Genomic DNA, 26,531 nt, shown 5'->3' on the forward strand with positions numbered 1-26,531 from the left:
TAAATTTGAATTTAATTGGCCAACTAAGAGCTTTAGGGAGTTATTGTTATGCTTTCATTCACAGCTTTAAGTTCAGTTTTCCTTATTTGCATATCTGTCGGTACAAATTTAAAGCTTTTGATCTAGAACGTAACAACGTACTCATTGATCTTGAATTCGATTATCTCAGTTTTTCTTTTACCTTATCTACAGCTAGGAAAATCTGAAACTTTATAATCAAATTTGGAATGAAGATTGGGGCTTGGCAAATTGAAAAATATCTCCGTATATAATTTAAACTTTTATTAGAAAATATTTTTAAAGGCGTTTCGGAGAAAATACAAAATGTACATTTGCCAGTCGGACAATTTCGACTAGAGTACGCTTACTTGTATAATCTTTATTGTTTTCTTTTTTATAAATGTACTGAAGAATATCATGTGTTGTTACGTGATCCGCTTATAATTCTTATGTCCTTTATGGTAACTTTATTTCGAAACCGACTTTAAACACTTAATACTCTATGGCTAAAGAGAAACGAACAGCTAAAATAGATGAAAAATTAGGTGCGTTTCGGTGGTTTCAACAGTGAAGACTTGGGTAGTTCGTCACGGCAACAAAATGCCGACAGCCAGAATGCAATAAACCATTTTGGCCGAAATTCTAGTACATTTAGTGCTTTATTATGAACAGTAAAATGCATAAAAATTGCTAAACGGGAAATGCGAGTTGGCCAACGATAACGATTATGGCAAACTGATTTATGCGGCCTTAGTTGCGGTTCGGTTTACGCTTTTATGGCGGACACTTTAAAGAAATCGCTGCAGCTATTGAAAACACCCAAAAAATAGGATTCTGTCTCGTCTGCCCGACTAGAAGATACCCTGAACGTTGAGCGGCTGTTTAAATATTTGTGAACTGTAGGTAAATATAACATACTTTATTAAACAAACGGTTTATACAAGGGCTATTCCTTAATGCTGATCACGAATTTGCACAAAACGAATATATCCCTTTTACCTATGCTCAGTGGGCTCAGGGTATAAATATGCTCTCGACATCAGCTGCATTTTAGCATCGGCATCGAAATCATCATCGGAATGCTATGCAAATGACCGCAGAAATGCATAAACCGCTTCAAATGTAATTAAACGATTTCATATATTGCCTCAAACGAGAAATTACAAATGAAACCAACAACATCAACAACAGGAGCACAACAATCACAATTGCAATAATCATAAAAGCTGGCAGCACCGATCGGTCAGTGTGGATGCAATAACACCAACAATAACAACAATTAAATTAATGTTGAAAACAGAAAACAATTTATTTTGTAGAAAATGACGCACAGCACAATAAATGAAAGTGCACATTATTTAACAAATATATCAAAGTGCTGGCAGGCAAATAATCAAATCACACAAATTTTAATTTCAGTCGCTACAAATAAAAAAAAAAAAACAAAACCTATAGAAATGAAACCTTATAGCCAATAAAAGTTATATTTATATACCCTAAGTTCATTGAAAATGGGTATAATGGTGTTGCGCAAACGTACTAAGCATGCAGAAGGAAGCATCTACTCCCATGTTCATATATCGATACTGAAATAGTGGTGTTAAGAGCTTACATTCTAATAGAGTATATGCAGGTTATAAATACTTATATATAATATATTTACACATAGTTCGACGCAAGGATATCTCCTTGTCGGGCAAGACATATTTCGAAACTTGCATAATTTTTATTTATATATGTTCTCTTCCAAACTCAGTAAACTTCATTGGGAAATGAAATTAAAAAAATATAGTTGGTTTTGGATACGTTTTTCCAATGACTTCCAGAGCAGATTTCCTTACATTTATTTTAGAATTCAACAGTTTAATCAATCACTTGCTGTGAACAACTACGATAAGGCACAAATCAAGCGAGCATCAACAAAATTGATGCCTACCTAAGGTTCCATTGCGTAAATTGATAAATCCTTTAATGCTTTATACACACACGCACACAACAACTTTACGAGTGGTGAGCGGGGGCGGCCGGCTGTGCAGCATGAGGAAGAAGTCAACTTTCGGTTTTGGTAAAATAAATCCACTTTACAGATTGAGGCACAAGGACACGCAGCGGCAGGACCAGCAGCCCATGGGGGAATTTCAATTCCCGCTAAGCACAACGACAATAAACTCATTGAACGGCAGCAAAGACAAACACGTGCACCGCGCGCGCACACGCCGAGCGAGATGGCGATAGGCTGGCGAACAGAGATGGCGAACATGTCGTGCTCGAATAATTGAATTCATCAAAGTTAACTCGCACAATTGTCGAATGGCTGGATGGTAAGAGGTTAGAGGAGCCTGCCTACGACTGCCTACAGCTGGTGTCTCAACATTCGTTGCGTTAGTTTTCTAAAGTTGTTGCCTTTGATGATGGCGTTGGCGGTACTTGCCCAAAAGTATGACGCACAAAAAGATTTACGAATTGACAAAGTGCAAGAAGGTTTTGGGGCACGGCACGAACCAACGGGGGTTGGGGCTGGCTGCGGATGAGCCTAAACAGCGGAGCACAAGGCAGTCGCTACATTGAGAGGACATCCGCAGGCAATGACACATACGACAAACAACTTGAAAATCCATGTCAGTGTCACGTAGCAGAGTGCCTTCCACAACAACAACAACAACAGCTGTAACAACAACAATAAGAAGAAGAAGCTGAAGATGATGAAGGCAGCAGAAACAACAACAATGGAAAAATCACACATCCGAAAATCGAAGCTCTGATACACTTGCCAGGCAATTCAGACGCGAGTGAAATTTCAAGAAGTATAAAATTAATCGCACAGGATAACAAGAAAACGCATTCTCTCAACGTTGTTTTCTTCATCTGGAGCCGCACCCATCCTCTAAAGTTATCTTATTCAAATCGATGGCAGTCCCTATCTGGATTATATTAGATTACCATAGGATAGACATATGCAGATCTAAATACTGCATAAAGACTTGTTTTGTAATGCTTGAACATCTCTTTTTATTTTTTCTGACTAGGAGCTTGAAGCTCGTCCCACCCTGAATATCCCCGGAAGGATCGTCCCTCAGTTGGTCTTATATACTAATAAACTATCCAGGTCAACATGCAAAAATAAAGCTGTCCGGCTCGAGAAGACTGCTTGTGATCCTAGGATTTCAAAGGCCTCTTCGCCTTTTCGAAGCTTCAGCTTGTTGAGAATTGCTACCAGCTGTGTGGCAAAGTAAGGCGACTTTTCTTAGATAAGGTCATGGCATATCTGCAGCATCTATAAAGATTCTACTGTTTTTCGTTTTTGCTTGTTTTTTACCAGTTTTATTTTTGCTGCTGATTGGTGTCTTTGTTTTTCTTTAGCTTTATTTGCCGCTGCTGCTATTGTTATTGTTGTTATTGTTGTTTATCATTATCATCATCTAGTTCATCCGGATCGCTGTGTGCTTCATTGGCCTCGTCGTTGCGCTTGTCTGTGTGGAATCGTAAATGTGTGCGCTCGCATTGCGTATACGCCACGTGGCACGCACTTGATTAAGTCATTCGTTTTCAATGTTTAATCAATTATGCAATGCTTGCAAATTCGCAAGCTCGCCTTGATATACCCTATAGCAGTCGGTGGCTTAGTTACTTACGCTAATCACTAAAGCTGGCGCCGATTCTTCTGAATCTGGAGTCGATTCATTCACTCGGCTTACGGCTAACCAAGTGGTTTTGTAGCTGTCCATTTTGGACAACTGCTTGGACACGCTGCAGGTAATTTTTCATTCGGATGAAAATATTGATTTTGGCGCCAGTTGGGGCTATGTTGATGTCTGTTTGTCAGTCTAACGATTTCTTACTTCGGTCGCGCATCCGCCCAGGTAGAGTCCAGGCCAAATAACTTTCGTCTGGCTGGCCAAGCAGAGATTTATGAGTTTATGCGACTCAAATGAAATATCGCCGAGTGGGCGCGCAAATATTTGCTCAGCATTCGATTGAGCGGGCGGATGGCAAATGGAAAGCGGTGAAGGGAGGCAGCTCCAGCAAATCAGTGGCCAATTCCATGGCAAGTTGGAGCTGCAGCTGGTCGCTGTTTAAATATTAAAACCACGGACACCTCACGGCAATGAAGGCGACAAGTTAAGCGTAATAAGGTCATCAGCAGGTAACGGGCAGTATTCGATGCGGTTAGTTGGCTGATTTATGAAGTTATGCGTGCGGTGTGTGTGAGTGTGTGTGAGAGAGAGAGAGAGGTTGAGGCAGAGACAGAGACAGAGAGAGGAACAGCAGCTACTAGTCCTGATAACTCAATTGAGGACAGCAAGCATACGCCACGTTGTGCCCCACCTTTGGACCAGTCTCGGGCTGCGCTTTGTGCTTTTCATTCGCTTTTCTTTTTTCCTGCTTTTTTTCGTACTTTCGGCCAAGCGATTTATAAACGTTACAAGCATAAATAAACAAGCAGCTGTTGAAAAATTCAGAAAAAGAGAGACAGACAGAGAGAGAGGGAGCGCACTGTGTGGCTGACTGGTAACATATGCTGCGCTGGTTGCTTCGGTCGTTGTATATTTATTTACTTTTGCTCTTTTATAAAATATTTTTTAATGCAGCCCACAGAGTGTTGCCAATTTGTGCAGATTTATAGAGCCAACGAGCAGCGAGCGAGCGACCCATCCCCTTAGAGCAGACAGCGCAAAAACTGCGCTGTTGACAATCGCCACAGGAACTGGCTGGCCAAGCGGGGAAACCTTGTTGCACTGACTTTGTTGTTGCTGCTGCTGTTGCTGGGTCATAACTGATTGCTGCAAGCACTTACGGCTGAGGGGGTTGGGGGTTTTTGTTTGCCAGGATAGACATGGTAGCTCAGTGCGTTGTAGCGGCCGCGCTGCAGCCATTAGGGATATTCACGATTACTGAGCATCGAAAGCTAAGTTATGCGTAGGGGTAATTTTGAGAGCGCTTCCTATGAGGAATATTTTGAACTGATTCAAGGAGCACAAATGAACCTATAAAGTAAAAATCTTCTTATCAATACTCGAGACGCCAGTCCCTCCATTTCGCTGTCTGTATTAACAAATAGTTTTTTAACGTTCTTAAATTATTACCAAAATATTACCATAGTCTACCAGAACTCGAATTTTGGAAGCCAAAGATTAAAAAAACTCGTTAACTAATCTGTAAATGAGGTCAGACTTTGAAGATTATGCTGAACCTTTGGCCTACTATGTGTGAGCTAAGTTAACATATCTTTGGAAATATTAAGTTGGATATAGAGAAACTATGTTAGTATCCAACTATTTCTATAGAAATATTAACGAGCATCTATCATGTCACATTTATCACATCTCGATTTTGTTAGACATCTCGTGCAATTAAATACCTTCTGCCAATAACAAATTATGATATTATAAAATAAAACTTTTCTAGCCAAGTAAAACTATTTTTAAAGTATTTAAAACAAGTAAGTTGTTTCTTTCTTCGGCACAGCGAAGATTAAATACCCTTTTAGAATTATGGTTTACGGAATTTTAGATATGTGAGGAGAACTAACTGCTGAGTTTGGCACGAATTTCTTGAAAATAGAAATGGGTCCTTTTCACCTCAAAAACAAATTTTTTCAATCGATTCTTTATATTGAGATATATGGTTAACTAGTCCGATATTGATAAGATATAGACTTTATAAAAGCAGCTTACCTTAACTAATATATGTCGGGCTTGGTCAATTTATTCCATGAAATCAAAGAACGAACAAAAAAGTGAGTACCCCTAATTCAAGCCATGTGATGATGGGCGAGGGGAAATAAAAAATTGAGTTTTGTCAATTTGACAGGATAATAGATTTAGTGTGTTTACAAGTCTGTGGCTGCTTTTGTTTCAGTTGCTGTTTTACTTCTCCCTCTTTGCAGCTTTTTTATATTCTGTGCCTATTGCAAATGGATAAAAATGGGTATAATGGTTGGGCAAGCAGGCAGAATAATTTCCGACATTTCAATAAATTATAAATATTCCTTATCAAAACGACGCTCTGAGCTGATCTTGGAGTTTTCCTTTATTTATCTGCCTGTCTGCCTAATCGTCAGTGTGAGCCCGTCGGCTCCATAAACTATACTCGAGTAGTGTATGTAGAGCCAAGGACACGCAATTCGGTCACGGGGGAACTGAATGTGTATATTACTGAGTAAAGGGTATCAGCTAGTGGGACATTCCCGTTTACAGCACTCCCAGTTGTTATTGTTGGTGTGCCGTCAAGAATGCAATTGCTGAATTGAATTGCGTTCACTCCCAGACAGGATGTGGTGCAATTGGAACTGTTTGTTGCTCCTGCTGCTGCTCCTATTGCAGCCGCAGCTGCTGCTGCGTAAATGGGCGTGACTGTCTGCCAAATATGAGCACCGGAAATTAGCACAAATCGTCAACACCCATTCCCCTAAGAAGGGACGCAAATTGAATGGACACTAGCAGAGCGCTGCAACCAAGCCGTGTAATTACTTTCGTCCCAGGGCTCAAATTTGTGCGCATTCGCTTTTAGGGCAAAGGTCGAAATGTTGCCGGTCACCAGTCGCCGGTCTAAATTAACAAAAGGCCGCCCAATTAAAGACTAATCAGCCAATTGACCATTTGGTCTGACCGCATCGCTTGAGTGCCCACCGCGAGATTGGAGGCTGGCAAATGGATTTGTGATGCAATCACCAACAACACACGGAGTTCTTGAAACTTCTCACATGCTTCTCGCCTCATGACGATCAACAAAACGTGGCCCTTATTGAAAATCAAGCAAATTCTGCTTCAAACCTAACACTGATTCATTTTTTATGCATGCTGCTTTGCAAGTGAACGGGTATTTTAACTTTGTGGCATTGCTTGCCAGCGAACGCAACAGGGAATAAAATTTGTACTAAAAAATTTAAAATAAAACTTTCCCGTCTTTTGGAGCAGCTTCAGGGTACTTTATTGTGTTATATATCACTGAAATATTTCAATACAAAACATTTTTGTTATTTTTTTTAGTTTTTGTGTTTGAAAACTTATATTTTCTGTTTTTTTAATTTGTATATTATTTTATTGATGATTTAATTTAAATATACAGCATTTAAAATTGTATTTGTAGTAATCAATTCAATAAATCCCCAGGATAGAAAGTCGACCTCTCTTTTCTAAACGTATAGATCATAAAACTCACTTTTGTATCAGCATAATATATAAAGAGAAAAACTAAAAGTTACAAATAATTTTAATACAAATGACTTACTTTTGATTTCTGAACTACAACTACCTATTTAAAATTATGATTCCCACTTGATTTTTATTATTTTGGATAAAATCCTTAATATCCAGATGCGGTGCTCAACTGGTTTCTTTTATTTATGTAAAAAAAATTATTCCGTACAGCTGCAAAAGGGCTTACGTATTTCGATGTGGCAAAAAGATTTTGGATTTAGCTTTTTCTTGGCCTGGCGTATAAAAAAGAGCCGTTGTGGTTGCATAAAGTTTTGCACAAACGTGGCGCAAATCAAGCGAGTGGAGCACCATACGAAAAGGAGAACAACCGGGCAAAAGCTAGGCAACTTTGCTTGCTTTTGTGTTGCATACTTTTGCGCGCAGCAGCTGCAACTTCGTTTGCGCCCATTTGAAATTCATAAATGCAAGTGAGCGTGTGTGTGTGTGTGTGTGTGTGTGCTGTGTTCTGTGTGTGTGGCATATATTAGCCTGGCTTGTGGTGCATACGTTTAGGCGCACAATTGCTTATGAAATTGAGCAAACGAAATGGAAATTCAAATGGCAGCTAATGAGCCGCCACTCCAAAACGGAAAGCTTTGCCAGGGCAAGTTTGTATGTGTTAATTAGAAGTTGGCCAGAACTAAAATATCATGTTAACCAACACAAACTCATCAAGTGAGCAACAGCCCAGTCAATCAGTCAGCAGCTCGAGCCACAAAACAAGCCATTAAAATGCTGTTTAAAGTGGCCAAAAGGGAGGAGTCCTGCCAACTGAAAGGTGAGTTCGCAGCTTTACCGATAAACAACGATGCGGCAGAGAACAACAACAAGCTGCAGCACAACTGCAAAACAAGTTGGGGTGGCAGAGAGTATAAAACACGGACAGCAAAATTGAAGGCAAATGTTTTGGGCGAGTCGCAAAAAAAAACAGGAGAAAAGGTGTCCCTGGGGTGCATTTGGCTGGGTGAGGAGCAGCGGGCGTGCTCTTGCGCCCTCCTTTAAACGCATCCCTCGCACCTGTCAGGAACCACGTGTAAAATGCCGCCAACGGCAATTTGACCCCCGACATGTGTGTGTGTGTGTGTGTGTGTGTGTGTGTGTGTGTGTGTGTGAGTATCTGTGGCGACTTCTTGTTGTATGTGTAACCGTATGTCCTCTTGTGCTCGGATGTAAATTGAAATGGGCCCAAAATGTCATTAAGAGTGCTTGGCAAAGCAACTGAACAACTGAACGAGCTCCCCAGTTTATGTGCATTAAATTAAAAATTAACTGTCACCGGGGATATATCGACCCGAGCAACAGGCAATTAAGTAGGTTAAATTAACCTTAATCAGGTGTGGTACAACTGAGCATGGGGTAGATAAAAAAAGTACAGGAATAGGCACCATCCAAACTCAGTATCCTTTTTAAGTTGCAGTTCATCTGTGTGTTACAGACAAAATCCGATACTTCTCTGGCCATGTATATTTTTAGCGCGTTAAACACAACGCTCTTCTTTTGTTGATGCTTCGATTTAAATGGGTCATCTTTAGGAAAACCCTTTTAGCTTCTGGACAGGGCTCAGTTTTCTCAAAAGTAATGCCTGCTGAGTACTAGAATACATACTTTTTAAATAGGTTGCTTATGGCAAATGTCCTATGTCCCCAATCATTATACAATAGTATTTGATAGTCTTTTGGGACTTCAGTGACAACCAAAAGGCTTATTGCCAGAAAGGTAAATATAGTAAAATACTTTTGTTTGCTTTTTGTAAGCCTTTTATTGTCCACACAAACTTTGGCGCAGTTAAGAACGGTAAGGCTGCAACCTCACCTTCTTGGTAGATTGGGATAATAAGAAAATAATTTGCATTTTTTGAATAGCAAGCTTTATTATCAAATTCATTTTGAATGTGTTTGGCTTAACTTCAAACATGTCATCATAACTTTTGCAAACTCTAGCCGATATGAAGAAACGACTTTTTAAAACAAATCTAACTAAGAAACCGACAAACAAGTTATTTACAATTTGAACTGTGGTAGAGAGTTGTTAAATTTATATACAAGGTACATATGACATATTTTAAAGAAAGAAAAAGAATATATAAAAATCATAATGTCGACCTGCGGCTCAGATTTAAATTTAATTTTCCACTTCATGCGGTCTTCAAACATGGTTTATCACCTGGCATGGTAAAATGAACACACAGCACACCCATACACACACAAACGTACACACAAAAACGTGTGGCTCGCAGATTGATTCTACTTTTTTTTTCAAAAATATACCGATTTCAATTTATTCAGTAAACAAGTTTGTTTATACTTATTAATTCAGTTTTTAAAGCAACACGTGTATTTGGTTATACTTAGTTTGTAATATTTCAAATTGATTCCTTTTATTTAATTTTCAATCTGTTCCCAGATATTTGTATTTAAATGTGTTTATTTATATCGAGAGCAAGTTGTATATATTTGTAAGAATGAATGTCTGTTCCTATGTTTGCATGTATTTTTGTGTGTATAGGTACACTCTCTTTCTGTTATGCCAAAAAAAACCTACTCAAACTTAAAATAAACCGATTTGTTAATGCTGCCCAACTATGTGATTTACATAAATTAATGTAGAGACTAGAGAGAGAGGCTAAGATTATAAGAGTTTTATTATTAAGGAAATCTGAATCCTTATCTCTGCTCATACTCGCATAGTTTTTTAAGCTTTATCTTCCTATCTCCCAGTTATCTCTGCCTGAGACAATCTAGCTGCATCTGTCTGTCCATCCGTCCATGCGTATGTATGAACGCGGCGATCTCAGAACTTTATAGGGGTGGGAAATTTCACGTGAATTTTAACCAAGAATAATGTTGCCAGATTTAGATGCCAAATGGACTTAGGGGTCAAACCATGAACAAAGTCACAAGCCTCGTGAAAATCGGTGGAAATTGCACCAACCTATGGGAGCGGGATATTTTGATATTTTGTGAAAGATCCTTAGATATGAATCTGAGTGCGAATCGTCACCCACCAAATCTTTGACCCCAATATGCACCAAGGAGGAATGCAATTTGAACACAAATCTTATAAGATTTTATATTCACGTATTTATTGTGTTTTAAAATTGTGTTGTTTCCATAGGTGGATCAGTTTTTTCTTCAATCGCCTTTGCAGTTACATTGGAAATTTCTGTATGATTATTGCACTTGTACATATTATTGAGGCGAGTTATGTCAGCGTCGCTCATACGATTTCTTTGTCCCATTCGTCTACCATTCAATGATTGTAGAGGCGTTATCGTGTCCAAGCCGGCAGTCTTTTTGAAGGCAGATACGGAGTAGTGCATAATGCTGCCATAGTCATACGTAGCACCAAAGTTACCCACCCTGGACGAATTATACTTTTGAAAATTTGATATATTATCCGGTTGGATGTTATCCCAAGCGATTTGCACGTAATCATCGCGATCCGGCGAGCTTTGTTGGTGAAGAAATCCCAGAGTATGAAGTAGTTCGTGCTGTATGGTACCCAGTCTAAAACAACCCTGATTCACGCCTTGGTCTGGCAACGACAACGTCTGCTTTCCACCGAGGAAACCAACATTAGACCAACAGCCGGATAGGGAAACTTTTATCTCTACGAAATTTTTGGTATCTTCAACTGCAGGCAGAAATCGTACGCAGGACACATTTTGAATAATTTGCATGGCCAGTTTTATGTGGTCAACATGTTCAGGTTCTAAAAGATCGTCGTTATTTCAGGTATGGATTCCATATGTTCAAAACTTACTGAACTGCTCATCTATCTTATAGTAGACTTCGCCATTGGGCCAGTGCTCATCTGGCGATAGTAATCCATTTCGTTTGAAGCCCACAGCCATGTCACCTTGGTAAAGCCCAAAGGTGTTGTCCGGATTAATCGGCACCGCAAAAACGTTCCAGCTGAGGGAACCCAGCAACAAATATCCGATCGTAGTCCTCATAGCGAACATTTCCATCTAATAAGTCTTAGATTCATATGCCATTTTGCGCTCATTTTAGTGTGACAGATCATTTTACACAGTCACGGCTACGTTAAGGGGCTTGACATATTTTTTTAAAACATGTTTCGTTTCGGTGCTGAGTTTATTCGAGGTGAAGGTAAAAATACTTCAACCTTTCACTTTCAGCTCAAATCTCGCATATATGACCTTTTATCCTATCTTGTGGGAACATTTTTGAAATACAACCCTCAATAAAAGCATAGCTACTGACGCCCAAGTGCGGACAACGAGCGGAAGACAGAAAGACTTTTTTAAATTTGTACTTGTTCTTAGTTATTTATTTTGTATACCATTGAAGAAGATACTAGTAAATACATTTAAAATATTTACATAATTTTGGCAATTTATACAAATAAAATTGCGCTATGAATGAAAACAGAATTGAGTATCCTGACGAAAGGAAAAGTATTGTGTGCATGCCCATTCTCCAAACCTGTTGAACCTTTTAGAAGTCTCGTATTTGTAATAGTACCCTTAGGGCAAAATGTACCCTTTAGAGCAACATAAATTCCAGAGTCCTTATGCAGGCACTTGTAGCTGCATTTATGCGTAACGCACAAGCTTATGTACAACAACAATTCACGCAGCGGCAGCGCTGCTTCTTCTGCCTGCAGAAATTTCAGCTAAAATGTAAAATTTAATTTTAAATACTTTCTCTCTTATTGTAAGATCTTCATAAATTGCATTATTTGTGTGTATATTTATTTAAAATTTTATAAGGTAAAGGGTAATATCCAAAATTGTAATATTCCCAATCTATGATACTTTACCAAATCTGGTGTCTCGAGCTAGATGGCTTGATATAAACTCGTATCAGGCATTCCGAGGACCTATGATCATCGATGCAAACAATAAAACATATTTCTTGTTTGGTCGGAGATGATTTCTTCTTTCCATGGGTTCAGAATCAGCCCTTCTAAAAGATTTCCCGCGTTGGCCAAGGCTTCTCATGACGTGGTTCACGCCCATGTCAAGTTTTTACTTTTGGCATATTTACAATATATTATTGCAGATGTAGTGCGGGGGAACGAAAATACCGAACAGAATGATAATCTCTGAGTTCAAAATCTAGTTGATTAAAATATTTTAATCATATAGATAGAGAGAGAGAGAAAGAGAGAGAGAGAGAGAGAGAGAGAGAGAGAGAGAGAGAGAGAGAGAGAGAGAGAGGGAGAGAGAGAGAGAGAGAGAGAGAGAGAGAGAGAGAGAGAGAGAGAGAGAGAGAGAGACAGAGTTTATATAGCACTTGCTGTAAATTGACTTTAACAAAATTTGACACGAACGAACAGTTTTTAGTGTAAAATTCAAATTTGATTCCCCTAGGGCTTAGCTTCTTTCCTCGGCTCTTTTGTCGAATCGTTTTCAGGTGCTTGCCACACGTTTGTGCCCCTTGGTTGCAGGTTTCACTTACATTTGATTTGTTGTTAAGAGTTAAATGCCACATGGCCATATGCCAACACTTTTGCCCAAGCAGCAGAGTAAATAAATTTAATTTTTACTACGGATTGGGGTATGGGATACCGGAGGGTTGCTTACTGTAAAACCCAAAACTTTCAGCATGTCCTAGCTGCTCCCGACTTGGGCAGTTGACTGTTGCCGCTGCCGTGTTGCAATAACAAACTCATGCTAATTGCTTTGCTAACAACTGGCAACGACAACTTGGGCTTCCACTAAGACCAATGCCAAAGCGCAGCAACAACTATAAATATTGCTAAAATGTAGCAACAACAAGCAACTGCAGCAGGAGCACGCGCCCAAGTCCTGGCCTGGCCCAGGGCAACCTTTAATTACGGCAGCAGGACACCGCAGTGCTCAACTAGTTGCACACACACACACACACACACACACACACACACATATGGTAAAGCTGGCCAGTGGATATACAACGATTGACCTTTACAGCTTTGGATGTTGCCACAGGTGCGACTCTTGCGACGGCAACTCCGGCGACAGGTGCGAGGTGCTGCCGACCAGCTGGAGCTTATAAATTTGAACACGAACCAGCGGTAATTGCTGGGAAATGAAATAAAAATGCAATTAAAGTCGACAGCGACGACGTTGGCAACTCTGGCAGAGTCCTCTTTGAAATGAGCATTCAATTAAGAACGAAGCAGCGCCGAGCTGAGTATTCTAGCATATCCTGGCCCAGGACTCGCCTGTCAGGGGCATACACTTGATGGCAACGTCGCCAATGCCATCGTCGGCATTTATAAAATGATTTTTATCTTTATCAAATTAGAAAACGACAACAGCAACAGCAACATCTGAAGCAGCAAGAACTCTGCCCACTCCCAACCCACCACCTGCCTAGTCTGACCAATTTCCAGCTCCAGTCAGCCATATCTGCCGTGTCACAGCAATTAAAACTGTGCTGTGGCATTGTGTAGATTACATCGCAGGGGAAACGTCGGGCGGGTCGATGGGGCGTACTGCGTGGGTCAAAGCTGGTCAGTGAACAACTGTTAAATGCTTTGAAGTTTATTTCCCGATTTGCAAGACTGCTCTCTGAATATATGAATGAGAAATGAACGTTAGTTGTGGGGGCTGTCCGAAGGCTGAGGTTGTATTGAAGCAGCCACTCGATGTGCTTATGGCTCAATGTGGCAGTAAAAGTTAAGTTTAGTCTGTATTAAAAGATTTGTTAAATTCAAATCGTTTAATAAAAACACGCAAAATCTTTGAATGCTTCAAGCTTGAGGTCTTTAAGCTGAACAAGAATTTGAAATTTGTATTTTAGCTTTAAGCATTCAAGATAGTGCTTTGTGCCCTAACCTTAAGGCAATTCTTATTACATTGCCGGAAGGCTTAAACCTTAAGTATCTTTTTATTTTTTTGTTAAAAGATCTCTTGTCACAATTTCGGGAAATATGTTTTTATGTAGACTTCGACTTTATTGACATTCTAGGCTCTCCGAACTGGTCTGAGAATAAAACTTGTAAACAGGTTTTTTTTTACTATTTGTTTTATTAAGCGCTGGAATCGATCAGTATCTTGTTGAGTCTTCCAATCCAAGTTGCTGAGACTAAGTTCTTGGGGCCCTTTGGTACATCCGCAACCGGGACTTAGCAAGAGACATAAAAGATTTCTTGGTGGCAGAACTTTTACGTCAGGTGTCTGCCAGCTACCATTATACTAGCGTTTCAAATAGCGCTCAAGATAGAGTTATGCTTGGTCAGCCTAGTACTACCTAATATCTAGCTTGGGCATATTTTATAACCAATGGCTTTTCCATGGCGCACTCCAAGCTATCAGTTGCTTCTGGCATAACCTTCAAAGTCTTTTAAGCCGCTTGGCCTTCAATCCTTAAAACTCACAGCCGCACACCAAACTGTTCTTGCTCTGCCTTTTGAATAGCTTACCCATTGAATTTGAATCTCTTTGCAGACTTTTTTTTGAGGTTTTGGTTCTTTGGCGGTAAGTATTTTACTTGGCTGAGTTTTGCCAGTGTCTATAGCCGATGGCATTGGCTGGATTCTCTAGATTTTTTGGTGGCTTTGGTCTCCCCAACCTCAATCCCAACTCCAGCCCTAACCGCCGCCACCCTCGAGCTCCGGCATCACCATCAACGGCATCCGCTGCTCCCATCGTCAGCGACATGGATTATGCAAAAAGTTTTTCATTAATGTTGGATTTAGATATTTTTTCACGCTTTGCAACATTCGCTCTTCCCGCTGGTGGCCATTTTTATGCCCGGCTGCGTTCACTTTTTGCATTCGCTTGTTGACAACGCAACTTTGGGTCCCAGGATACGTTAACTTTTGTGCAGTGCTATGCAGCGCAGTGCTGGAAAAGCTGCCACAAACAGCGACATCCAGACAAACATTCAACAGCAACACTGTGAATGAGAGCGAGAGAGAGGGGGCAGAGTTGCCACATGAAGCAAGGTTGCTACAAATTCGGCAACAAAAACTTTTTTCGTTGCAATAGAAATGAGTTCTCTGCGCATTAAGATAATTTTAGATTGATCTAGATAGCCAGATTCCGCGTTGTGCCCAAACATATAGCTAGGTGATTGGAAATGTATATTAGCTTTATATTCCTTTGGGTAGTTTTTGGTTATAAATCAGATTTTCGTCGATGCTCATCCTTCAAATATAAGGAACAAGCGCGAGTTATGCACTTACAAACGCCTGGACATGGACAGTTTTTTGAAAGTCCGACAAGAAACTCCAAAAACACTTATTAAATTTTTATTTTTCCACTTCACTTTTTTGGATTTCGTTTAATAGATATGTGAGTGAGGAGTTTCTTTAAATTATTAACTGCCACATTCAGCTATGTCCCAATATTTCAGTAAGCTTTTTCTGAGTTGGTGTTCGAGCCCAAACGAAACTCAATTTTGAAGTTTGAGCCCATCTCTAAATCCCAATATTTCGGATTAAACAAAGAATTTATTTGTACATTTGTAGTTTTGTAACCTGTAAACTTTGCGTATAAAAATAGCATAAAGTGGCATAAGTATCGAAGTCCCTATTTAGGTCACTTCAAAAATGTTTTAATACTGAATCTTTCAGTGTGCTTAAAAATACATAAGTATTCAATACTCTTATTTGCTAGAAAATTTTTTATCTTCTACATTCCTTGTGCCCATTGAAATGGGAAAGAGGGTATGATCGTATTGTAGAAATATTTGTAATAAGCAAAAGGAAGCTTTCCGAATCCAAAGAGTATATATTCTAGTCTATCTGTATTTAAAAATATAGAGAATATTTCACTTTAGTTAATATCCTTATAAATTGAATAACAAACAAAAAATTGGGGTATAGTCCTCGAATTTGGAAATTAAACTCTTTTCTATGAAATTTTCATGGCCTGAACAATTTTCAAGGATCGGTCTACATGCTGCGAAGTTAATCAAGATTGCATATGCAAAAGCGTGAGGTTAAAGCAAGAGTACGCGTTTTTGTGCAGCGTAATTGTGTGTGTGTGTGTGTGTGTGTGTGTTTAAAAGGGTGTATACAGGGTGTCGTCTAGTTGGGTGCTCTCAGCTAAAGGACTCTTACGTGTTTTATGGCTTGGCTGGGTTAGTTTTAGTGGTTGATTCTTTTGAGACACTTTTGCTGCTTTGCAGCGCAAATTGTTTGGTTTTGCCCAGTATTCGCTGGGGCTTTTTTTTTGGGGTTTTATTTTCTTTTGTGGCGTTTTCGATTTGTCTTGCTACATCCGGTAGCCTGGCGACCCCTCGCTTCATTTCCTGTCCTCTCTTGCACACGCCTCACGCTTGCATTTATTTGAGTGTGTAAAGTTTTCTTTCTTGAAAAATTTTTTAAGGCTGGATGGGAGGAGGTGGAGAAGATTTGGCTGTGGCAATTTCACAGTCTCTTCCTGTTCCCGTTGTATGCCAACTTTGATAGTTTTGTCAAAAGTTTTTATTGCGATTTGTTGCAGTCGTGTAAAAGTAATGCTACAAAAAAAGAGAGAAGAAAAAAGGAATCCCCAATTGATATTTTGGTATGAAACAAAAAAATGCCGCTGTAAACTATAAAGATGTTGCCTTAAGTCTTTCTTAAAGATTTATTAGATAATGCCTACTGCTTGGGTATTTCAGGGAGCACGATTTGGCTCGATATCTATTTGTTATCACAATTATCGATGACCACCACATCCCCGTAATTGGGTGGAGGCGTCTCCGGTCGAACTGCTCCAGCTTCCACAATGTCCGTGTAGAATCTTGCAGTTGCTGCGGGCGGAGTTTCCGGACTACTTGGCTCCCGATCGCGAGTGCTGAAAAGATTACTGCGACTCAGGCGTCTAATTAGCGTCGCCGTATTCTGGTTTATGCTGCGATAGTACTGACGCCTCGCCGGGCGGCCAAAAAGGCGCGAGACAAAGTTATCATCGGGTCCATACGGCTGCCGTACCAGGGCACGTGAGGGAGCGTTCCGTGAACGCTGCGGATTAGAACGACGAGGATTGCGAATTGTCGAAGGCGTCCAAGTATGAATCGTGGGCAGCTGCTGTTGCGAGGAGTCCAACGTGGCTATAAAAGAACAGGGAAACGATTAAAAATCTCAAGAATACGGAATAAATTAATTATTATTATTATTATTATTAAAAATGTTATTTTTCTATCATAAAGATTCTAAAAGCACCGATAGCTATATTGTTCAGCTAATTCCATATTACCTTAATGGACCAGCCTGGGGTTCGACACGGATTCCTATTTGTCAGGTGGCTGAGTAAATGGGCGACTAAGTCAACTCATCTTATAACAAAGGTAATGACTCTGATCTGAAAGCTCTGCTAACTGGCTACTTATAAACTGTTTTTGCTGTAACACGCACCTGTTCTGATGTCAAAGCTTAGTTCTAAAGAAACTTTGCTACTCACTTGTCTCGCCGTCTGCCGGTTGACGACGTTTCCTTCTCAGTTCGCAGCCGCTTTTTATGCACAGAGCAAAGCTGATTATGAAAATGACCATGCAGATGCCAGTGGCGCCACCCACAGCAAAGGCCAGCTTGACATCGTCCTCGTCGAAGATGTGCGTGCTTTTCACCTGGTCTGGTGGCTGAGCGGCACTGCCGGCGAGCAGCTCGTGACTGACCCGCTCCAGGCAATTGCGATAGCGCAGGCAAAGTTGTTCGCGATTTCCCTCACACACATCGATAAGTGTTGAAAGCTCCTCCTCCGGCTCCTGCTCCTGCTGCTGCTCCTCTGAATCATCAGGTAGTTCGCGCCAGACTGCCACCACAGACTTGGGGCCGTCAGAGCTGCTACTGCCGCTTTCCAGGTTCTCCATGCGCTCCAGTTTGGGTGGCTCCTCAAATGCCCCGTCCACTTGCACATCCAGTGGATGGGACGGCAGTCTCTCCTCCAGGCAATCGGTCATACTGACGGTGACACCTCGCAAACTCAGCCAAGTGGCGACCTTAATTAAAGCACGGTCGCAGTTGAGCGGATTCTCGTCCAGGTTGACCGAGGCCAAGTAACGTGGCGCATGGAAAACATTAATGTTGAGAGTGAGCAGCATATTCTGGGCCAGATCCAGCTGGCGCAGCTGTGGCAAGGCGCTCAACGATTCCGGCCCCAGCTGATTGATCTGTGCATTGCGTAAATTAAGTGTACGCAGCGAAGTGCTTCGCAGCAGTGGAAAATCGCCCAGTGTGGCCAGCTTATTGCCCGCCAGACTAACATGCATTAGCTGTGAATTAGTTTCCAGCAGATGCTCATCAATCTGCTCCAACCGATTGTAGGAGAGGTCCAGCGAGCGCAGACGTCGCAGCTCCCCAAAGGCGTTCACGTGCAGCGTATGGATGGCATTGTGGGCCAGTGTCAGATTCACCAGATGCACTGTGCTCTGTGTGGGACATCGCATAGATATTAATGATTGTTCCTTTATGCCGGCAATTAGTCACGTTTCAAACTCACCTCAAAACAATCGTCGTCAATGGTAGTGATATCATTGTAGCTTAAATCCAAAAGCTCCACAGTTTTGGGCATGTCAAGGCTGGCACTTATCAAGCGTTTGGCGCTGCGCAAATAGATATTAAAATGAAAAGTAAAGGTAAATGTTTCTCTGCCTGGACAGACTCCGAGATTTACCTGCATATGGCGCGATTGCGCTCTGCATAGAGATCACAATGGCAGACGCTGGGACAGTTTAGCTGCAGTTGGGTCTTGCTGCGGCACACCTGGAGCACTACACACAGCAGCAAGCCCACGTAGAGTAATATTTGCTTGAGGCCCAGCCACATTTTTGGCTGGATCACGCATTGTAGTGCCATCGATGGAGGGGGCTGGGCTGTTGTTGTAATTCACTTATTGAATGGGCATTTTGTAAAATGCCCTCGTTTTTTCGTTTTTAGTTTTATCTATTCTTTAGTTAATATCTGTTTCGGAAACGCCTTTCGATTCTCGACTAACAACTGAATGAATAACTTGCTCCGCACTCCCGTAACATGACTAAGTGCGGCGCTGCTTCCAATTAGTTGGCCTTATGAGTGGACTACGTTCGGTTCCAGTTTCACCTGGTAATTACAGATTACAAGTTCGAGCAGATGACAGATACGCTCGACGGTTGATTGTAGCGCACACTTTCCAGTGCGATAAGATAAATGAATTGAGGCTTATCAGTACAGCTGGCCGAACTGCAAGCAAGTGCTGGAGAACAGCTGCGCGTTTCTTTGCGTGTCTCTAATCTGGAAGAGTAAGTGTTGTAACTATTGTTCCACAACTGAGCGACTGGAAATCTACGGGGCTGCTGTTTACTTGGAAATGACTTTATTCTTAGGACTTGTGGGCTTCATGTATACGATAGGGAATTCCTGTTAGAAATCACATTCTCCTTGATAGAGTTGTGTTAGTTCAGACTAAAGTCGTTTAACCGGGTCATTAATATGAGCTACCGAACTTACTCAGTGATTAGTTAACTAAATCGGTAATTTTACTCACTCGATCAGTTACTTAGTCGGTCGAAAATTATACGATGTATTCTGTATCGGGTCAGTCAATCGGACATGAATGATTAATTTTGATTAGTAGTTCGTTTATTAAGCTGTGCATAAACGATAAATTCTATTAAGCCTATTAAAGTGTGTTAGTAGTAAAGTAAGTATTAAGCATATTAGGATTATCATTAGATAGAGATAAAAGCTATGAAAAGAGAGAAAAAATATTCAAACGCAAATAAAAAGATAGATCAAAACGTTAAATGATTCAACCAACCACAGGGTTAGAGGTGTTTTATTAAAATGAGTTCCAGCTAAATTTGATGCAAGCATTTCTTGCAATATCGACTCGGCATTTATATTATATTATATTATATTATATTATATTATATTAGATCATATAAGCAAATCTAAAAGCCTTAAGTGAATCAATTATTCATGGTTAAGGTTTTATTTAAGTGAGCTCTAGCTAAATGTTAATCGCATACGGATCATTTGAAAATGTTTGCAATGTGGACTCAGTTTGGCATACTGCTGCTCGCTTGTGTGTATTTGGGCGTTGTTGGAGCGCCGTTCAATAGTGAAGGTAACCTGGGAACTGATCTGGAGCTAAATGCTGGCTTTTTCGAGGGTGACATGGATATAAAGTATACGCCGGATGGAAAGCTACAACCGACTCAGCGTTGGCCCCTTGCCACAGTCTACTACAAAATAGATAAAAAAAAATTCAGTAGGTTTCTTACTTGCGACATAATATTCTCACCTTTAATACAACAACGTTCCCACAGCTGCTCATCAAGAGAAATTTATTCAGCTGGGAATGTGGAATATTGAAATGGTGTCCTGTATAACCTTTGAGCCTGCCCCTAAGGAAATCCGTGACTATTTGCTGATCACCGATTCGAAAACTGGTTGCAGTTCCACAGTTGGTTACTCCAAACACAATACGACAGTTAAGTTGGTACCTAACTCTATAGGCAAGGGTTGCTTCAGCTTGGGCACTATACAGCATGAACTGCTCCACACTTTGGGATTCTTTCATCAACATAATTATGCAGACCGCGATGATTACGTAAAAATTGTCAAGGACAACATTAGTACGGGGAAACTCGTCAATTTTCAGAAGTATGCTGCGGATAGTTTGGGGAACTTTGGAGCACCCTATGATTATGAGAGTATTATGCACTACCCTTCCAACGCCTTTACAAAGAATGGAGGAGAAACAATTATCGCACGTCAGCCAGATGGTCAGTCGAAAATGGGGCAAAGAGACGGTCTGAGCTCTGCTGATGTGACTCGTCTCAATAACATGTACAATTGTCCAATGCTAAAACCAGAAATAAACTAATGTTGATCAATGCCCCTTTAACTGTTAGAACTCAGGCAGATTGTTTCTTATGTATACATATATATGTGGCTTTGGCTCTATGTATGCATTTGTCAATGATCGTAGCATACATCTATCCTAAAAATTACAGTAGGAATCAATCAGTCTAGCTGTGGGAATCTTAAAGCCGATAAATAAACTTTCTTTTAGACAACCTTTGACCCATAGCTTCATCAGATATGAATTGATTTTGCAAACAATGTGAAAGTCTATAATAAATTTTTACATAGATGAATTGAAACCCGAATCGCCACATAGCTACCACCATTTAACTAAGCTATAATATATATAAGCTATATATAAGAAACGATCGGTCATAAATTGAGTTCTGTTGTGAATAACTATTTTGTGTATCAAGTTATTTTGACCAAACCTGGCATCTACCTAATTTAAGTATTCGCTTTTATATGCGCTAAATCTTATCAAGATCGCCGAACTATATTATATAGCTCTATGGGAAGAATTCTGTTTCCCAAGATATTTTAATCAATCTCAGCATTTACGAGCTTCACTATTCTAACTTTATTATGATTTATCGGGACTATGAAACTGTTACCTGTTTGGATTGGCGACTTAAGCTCTTAGGTAAGAGACATACATTTAAAGATTTTGGATGCTTTCCCGCAATTGATCTTTGGATACAGAGCAACAATTATATACAGTTTGATATGCTCATTTAAGTACTGACGGAGTTTATTTACTTCAACTTTTGTTACAAATCAAAGCTATCCACGTTAACTGAATCAATTGACCAAGCTGGCGTCGCTAAGTTGCCTTTGAATTCAAGCAATATCTTCCGACTAACTCACATTAAATCAACATATTAGCCATATAACATATAACAATAAAACATTTAAGAATGTTTTCGTCGGGGGTTTCCGACTTTGATATATCCAGAACCCAGCGCAGAGTCGACAATACACATATTCTAGCTTCCTTCATTTGTATAGACTATGGGTTTTATTCCCACACATGCCAAAGCCTATGGCAATAAGAACAAATATGATACTTTTTTAATTTTTGGGAAGAGTTCTCTAATATATAATATATATTCTGGATCCTTGGCCTATTTCAGGCTCTTATATGATTCGATATATGTTCAAAATGAGGATACCAATATTTTTTTCGATTTTATGGAAGAAAATGCCTTGAGCTCTTATACCTTCAGAGATTGTCGCGGACATAAACTTGCACTGTATTTGAGACGCTTCCTTCTGCCTGTCACATATCAAATCAATATACCCTCTTACCTTTTTGCAATGGATATAAATAGGTATAAAATGACAAGAAGCACTTAGTTTTCTGATTACGAGACCTTTATCAAACATAAGCTATTTTCATGATAAGCAAGCAAATAATTAAAGTCCAATTAGCTAAATGTGAAACTCATACGGATTAGTTGGAAATTCTTGCGATGTCGATTCGGTTTGACATTCTGTTGCTCGCCTGTTGCCTGTGTCTTGGCGCTAGTGGAGCACCGCTTAAAGCGGACGAGTATGAGGCAATTGATCCAGAGCTTGCTGGTGACTACTTCCAGGGTGACATGGATGTGGAACTCACACGGAATGGAGAACTAGCAGTGACTCGTCACTGGCCTAATGCCACAGTCTACTACAAGATAGATGAGCACTTCAGTAGGTTTCGTAATTGTTGCATGCGATTCTCTTCTTTAAATCAGCAACGTTTACGTAGGTGCTGCACAAATGCAACATATTGAGTTGGGAATGCGGCGTCTTGAACTTGTATCTTGCATACGTTTCCTGCCTGCCAGTGAGGATACCGTGGACTATGTGTTGGTCACCGTTTCCACAACTGGCTGCAGTTCCAAGGTTGGCTACATCGGCAGCGAGCAGACGGTCAAGCTAAAGCCCAACGATTTGGACACTGGTTGCTTCCGACTAGGCACCATACAGCATGAGCTGCTCCATACTTTGGGATTCCATCATCAGCAAAGTTCTGCGGATCGCGACGATTACGTGAAAATTGTGGAGGAAAACATTACTGAGGGAAAAGAACACAATTTTCAGAAGTATGAAGCGGACCGGGTGGAAAACTTCGATGCACCCTATGATTATGGTAGCATTCTGCACTACAGCTCCAAGGCCTTCTCGAAGAATGGAGAAGAAACAATTATCGCTCTAGACCCAGATGGTCAGTCCCAAATGGGGCAAAGGCGCGCTCTGAGCTTCGCTGACGTGAGTCGCCTCAATACTATGTATAAATGTCCAATGCAGGTGTAATTAAAATTGCGAACATCTTTTAATAATTCAGAAATCGGAATCAATGTGTTTTAGCTGTGAATGCGAAATTATACCATAAAACTTAAGCTTTGGAATATTTAAAGACAAGAAGTATTCTCTATTAAAGAAGATTAAGCTCCCATATTAATTAGGAACCTAGATACTGCTGGTCGATTGGGCACTGCAGAAACTTGCAATACATATTTCTCTTCGTTTGTATGTAAATTAGTGAGTACAAAGTAGGAACAGGGAATTTTGTAGTCAAGCAATCTCAGCTAGAGCCATTTTGCTTGTTCAAAGATGAATATTCAAGTCACATGCTATGCTAACATGTCTCGGAATCGCCAAAGCAAACGTCCTTTCGACTGCACAGACACTGTGGCAGGGGGAAACAGAGAGAGCGAGAGTATGTAAGAGAGAGAGAGAGAGAGAGAGAGAGAGAGAGAGAGTTTGATGTAGCTGATGGTGGAATGAAACACTTCCATCCGCTGCATCTACTATATCCAGCTTCGGTCGCTCTTGTCCACTGGCCAAACAGAGTAGATGAAGAAAAAACTTCAAGTCCGGCCTGGGGCCAGTTGTTACGAGTTGATCGTTAGCCAGGACGGCGACTGGTTGACTCGAGGCTACTTAACAGCACAGCTTGCGCTTCCGTACTGCTTCAAACCGAAGTCGAGGCTCTGTGCCAGTCCCAGGCCGTCGTGGTCCAAGATGTAATGGCCACAAATCCACTTGTCTGCGCCGCACCGCACCTCCCTCTTTGCGTTCTCCGCTTGTCCGTTTGCGGCCTGCTTCCGCACTCGGTTTGTTGCCTTTAATTTATGACCATGACCTGACGCGACTCAGTGTGGTGGAGGCGCAGCGGCGGCGCCTCTTGTCAGTCGTGGGGCGCGACCAGTGGTTGCCACATCCGCTGTTTGTTTGAGCCATGTGGCGGCCCCTCTCGTCCCCTCCACAGCCACTGTGATCGGCACAATGAATGCAACAAGAAAAAAAAGTAAAAAAAGAACAAACTTTTTACACACATTCAGTTTTCGCAGTTTTCGTCGGAAATAGTTAACTTTTATATGCATTTCAAATCAGAAACTTTTACATTCAAACTTTATTAAAATTACGTTTGATGCTCGTCCAATTGCGCAGCCATTCCCCCCCCTCCCAGCTACCCATTGCTTTGCAAGTTGACTTTTGCTTTTCCTATTTGGAGTATTGTTAGCCAAAATGTTGGTCGCCATCGCCCAAGTTCGTTTAGTAGCTCTTTGTTTGACTGTATTGATTAAGACTCTTCAATTGGGCATACCCACTGTCTCACTGATCGCTTACAGGCAGCTTCAACGTCTGCTTAAAAGAATTTTTGATTGATTCTTAACTTACATTATCACGCCATACGTATAATAGTCATGGTTAGTGGAAAATTTTCTCGTTTGGATTATGGATCTTCAATCTATAATAATTTTATACAAATTATTGCCTTCTTTTACGATACATCCGGAAAAAGTCCCAAGCTTCAAAGTCTTAAGCTTTAGAAAATATAATACTTGCAATCAAATATTATTTCTTTAACAAAAAAAATTAAATATTTAAGTACTTACTATGATTTAAAATGAATTACGTAAGGGATTACATTTGAATTTATAATATGGAAAAATATATATTTTACAATAGAAGCCTGCCTGCAAGCATTGATATCAAAAATATTGAATAAATTATTAAGTGGCGGTTAAAATTCAAGAGATGCTCGGAATCAAATGTTATGTAACGTGAACTGAAAATGTCCCTAAGGTAATTATTGGTGGCATTTTGCGGTTTGCTCGAGCCAATTTTATTGGCTTGCAATTTTATACATACTTATAAAGCGTATTGCAAATTCGTAGCCACCAGAAGAGTTATTCTACGGGCTTGGTTAAACTGAACATTTGCGTTATTGTTTTGAGTGCTAGAGCTTTTTTGTGGTATCTTCTCTGACTGGCAGCCACAGCAGTTGCATGGGCACCACCCACTGCAGAAGCCACACCCGTGCCGCCCCTCCTTTCCCTTCTTACTAATGACCGACATTGCTTCCTAATTACAAAAGTTTTGCATGCACTCGCTGCACTCATCGGGATATCAAAGGGCAGGGTAGGGCACTGTTGGCCGAAAAACTTTACAGTTTATTTGGTTTGCTTTATGTACTGTTTGAGTGCTTTAAGTTGGGCAATTCATTTGGACTTTATAATGACACCAACGAACTAACGGCTCCATTAACTGGAAGCTGCAGCTACATGAAGATTGGACCGCGCTACACATGTTTGGCCAGTTGGAAAAAAAAGCCGCCAGCACGCACACTCATGTGACATATGTGTCATGTGACACATGTGACACCAAGTCGGTAAAGGCAGGCACCAGTCCAAAGCATAGACGCTCAACTGGCAGACAAATGGACGGACGGACTGACGGACGGACGGACGGCCGGACGGACGGAGGGCCACACTTAATGATAAACAATGCTTGCGGTCAGTTTAACATGCCGCGCTATTGCCCCAAACACTAAACTCCCCCATCAGCAGTTGCCTCGCACACCCACATAACGAGTGGACAATTTACACACATGCTGAAACTAGCCAACAGAGGGCGCTGCTGCAGCTGCACAGCTACACATTTAGTAAAAAAATAGTAGAAAGAGAAGTAATACAACGAAGAGTGAATACACTGCAAGAAAATTCGGAAAAGAACACACCAATTAGAATATATGCTTTCTTAAGTTACCCGCTGTAGCGCGAATATGACGTTTTGTGTGATTTAATTACAATTTCTAACTTTAATAACGCCACATTTTAGGTGGAACGATTGAGACTTTTATTGTTTATTAATTCTCAAACCCAATAGAGCACATAACTGCAACATAAAACTATTAAAATGAATTAACACCAACTTGTTATCATAAAGCCCCTGCCTCTTCTTTATTTACGACCTAAAAATGTATTACCAAATATTTAGAGATGACTCCATTAATGTGTTGCAAAATTGATGAACAACTTCACATACCAACCCATTTATATGTGCATTTCAAGCTGACAAGCAAAGCAGGGAAAAAGCGACAAAAACAACGTGCTTAAAAGAGCAGTAAATGAGAATTTATCCACTTGCTGACCAACGCACACATACACAAACACACTTCCATTTACACTCACATACACAAACACTTGCACCGCCCACATACATACACGCACGGACGACTGGGATACACGCACATCGTAAAGTTTTAATCGGATGTTGTCCAGCTTTACATGACGCCATCTACTGGCTTAGAGTGCAATATCCTGTGGC

The 26,531-nt window shown here is 40.6% G+C and overlaps 4 protein-coding genes across 4 annotated transcripts; 2 read left to right on the forward strand and 2 right to left on the reverse strand.

The window, feature by feature from the left end:
- Positions 1-10,259: 10,259 nt before the first annotated feature.
- Positions 10,260-11,168, reverse strand: LOC115763234 (seminal metalloprotease 1-like). The gene is made up of 2 exons (XM_030705710.1): positions 10,962-11,168; positions 10,260-10,910 (listed from the first exon to the last, which is right to left on the reverse strand). Exons 1-2 carry the CDS (start codon positions 11,161-11,163, stop codon positions 10,291-10,293), a joined length of 822 nt encoding a protein of 273 aa, XP_030561570.1. The 5' UTR covers positions 11,164-11,168; the 3' UTR covers positions 10,260-10,290.
- Positions 11,169-16,689: 5,521 nt separating this feature from the next.
- LOC115763054 (leucine-rich repeat-containing protein 24) lies at positions 16,690-19,749 on the reverse strand. The gene is made up of 4 exons (XM_030705479.1): positions 18,757-19,749; positions 18,583-18,685; positions 17,545-18,511; positions 16,690-17,194 (listed from the first exon to the last, which is right to left on the reverse strand). Exons 1-4 carry the CDS (start codon positions 18,936-18,938, stop codon positions 16,785-16,787), a joined length of 1,662 nt encoding a protein of 553 aa, XP_030561339.1. The 5' UTR covers positions 18,939-19,749; the 3' UTR covers positions 16,690-16,784.
- Positions 19,750-20,096: 347 nt separating this feature from the next.
- Positions 20,097-20,970, forward strand: LOC115763055 (seminal metalloprotease 1-like). Its single transcript, XM_030705480.1, has 2 exons — positions 20,097-20,331; positions 20,390-20,970. The coding sequence occupies exons 1-2, from the start codon at positions 20,103-20,105 to the stop codon at positions 20,947-20,949; spliced, it is 789 nt and encodes a 262-aa protein (XP_030561340.1). The 5' UTR covers positions 20,097-20,102; the 3' UTR covers positions 20,950-20,970.
- Positions 20,971-22,046: 1,076 nt separating this feature from the next.
- On the forward strand, positions 22,047-23,291 carry LOC115763110 (seminal metalloprotease 1-like). Its single transcript, XM_030705554.1, has 2 exons — positions 22,047-22,622; positions 22,681-23,291. Exons 1-2 carry the CDS (start codon positions 22,403-22,405, stop codon positions 23,226-23,228), a joined length of 768 nt encoding a protein of 255 aa, XP_030561414.1. The 5' UTR covers positions 22,047-22,402; the 3' UTR covers positions 23,229-23,291.
- The last annotated feature ends 3,240 nt before the right edge of the window (positions 23,292-26,531 follow it).

The sequence above is a fragment of the Drosophila novamexicana genome, unplaced genomic scaffold (assembly GCF_003285875.2).
Source record: "Drosophila novamexicana strain 15010-1031.04,08,12 unplaced genomic scaffold, DnovRS2.1 tig00000689-arrow-pilon, whole genome shotgun sequence".
NCBI classification, from domain to species: domain Eukaryota; kingdom Metazoa; phylum Arthropoda; class Insecta; order Diptera; family Drosophilidae; genus Drosophila; species Drosophila novamexicana.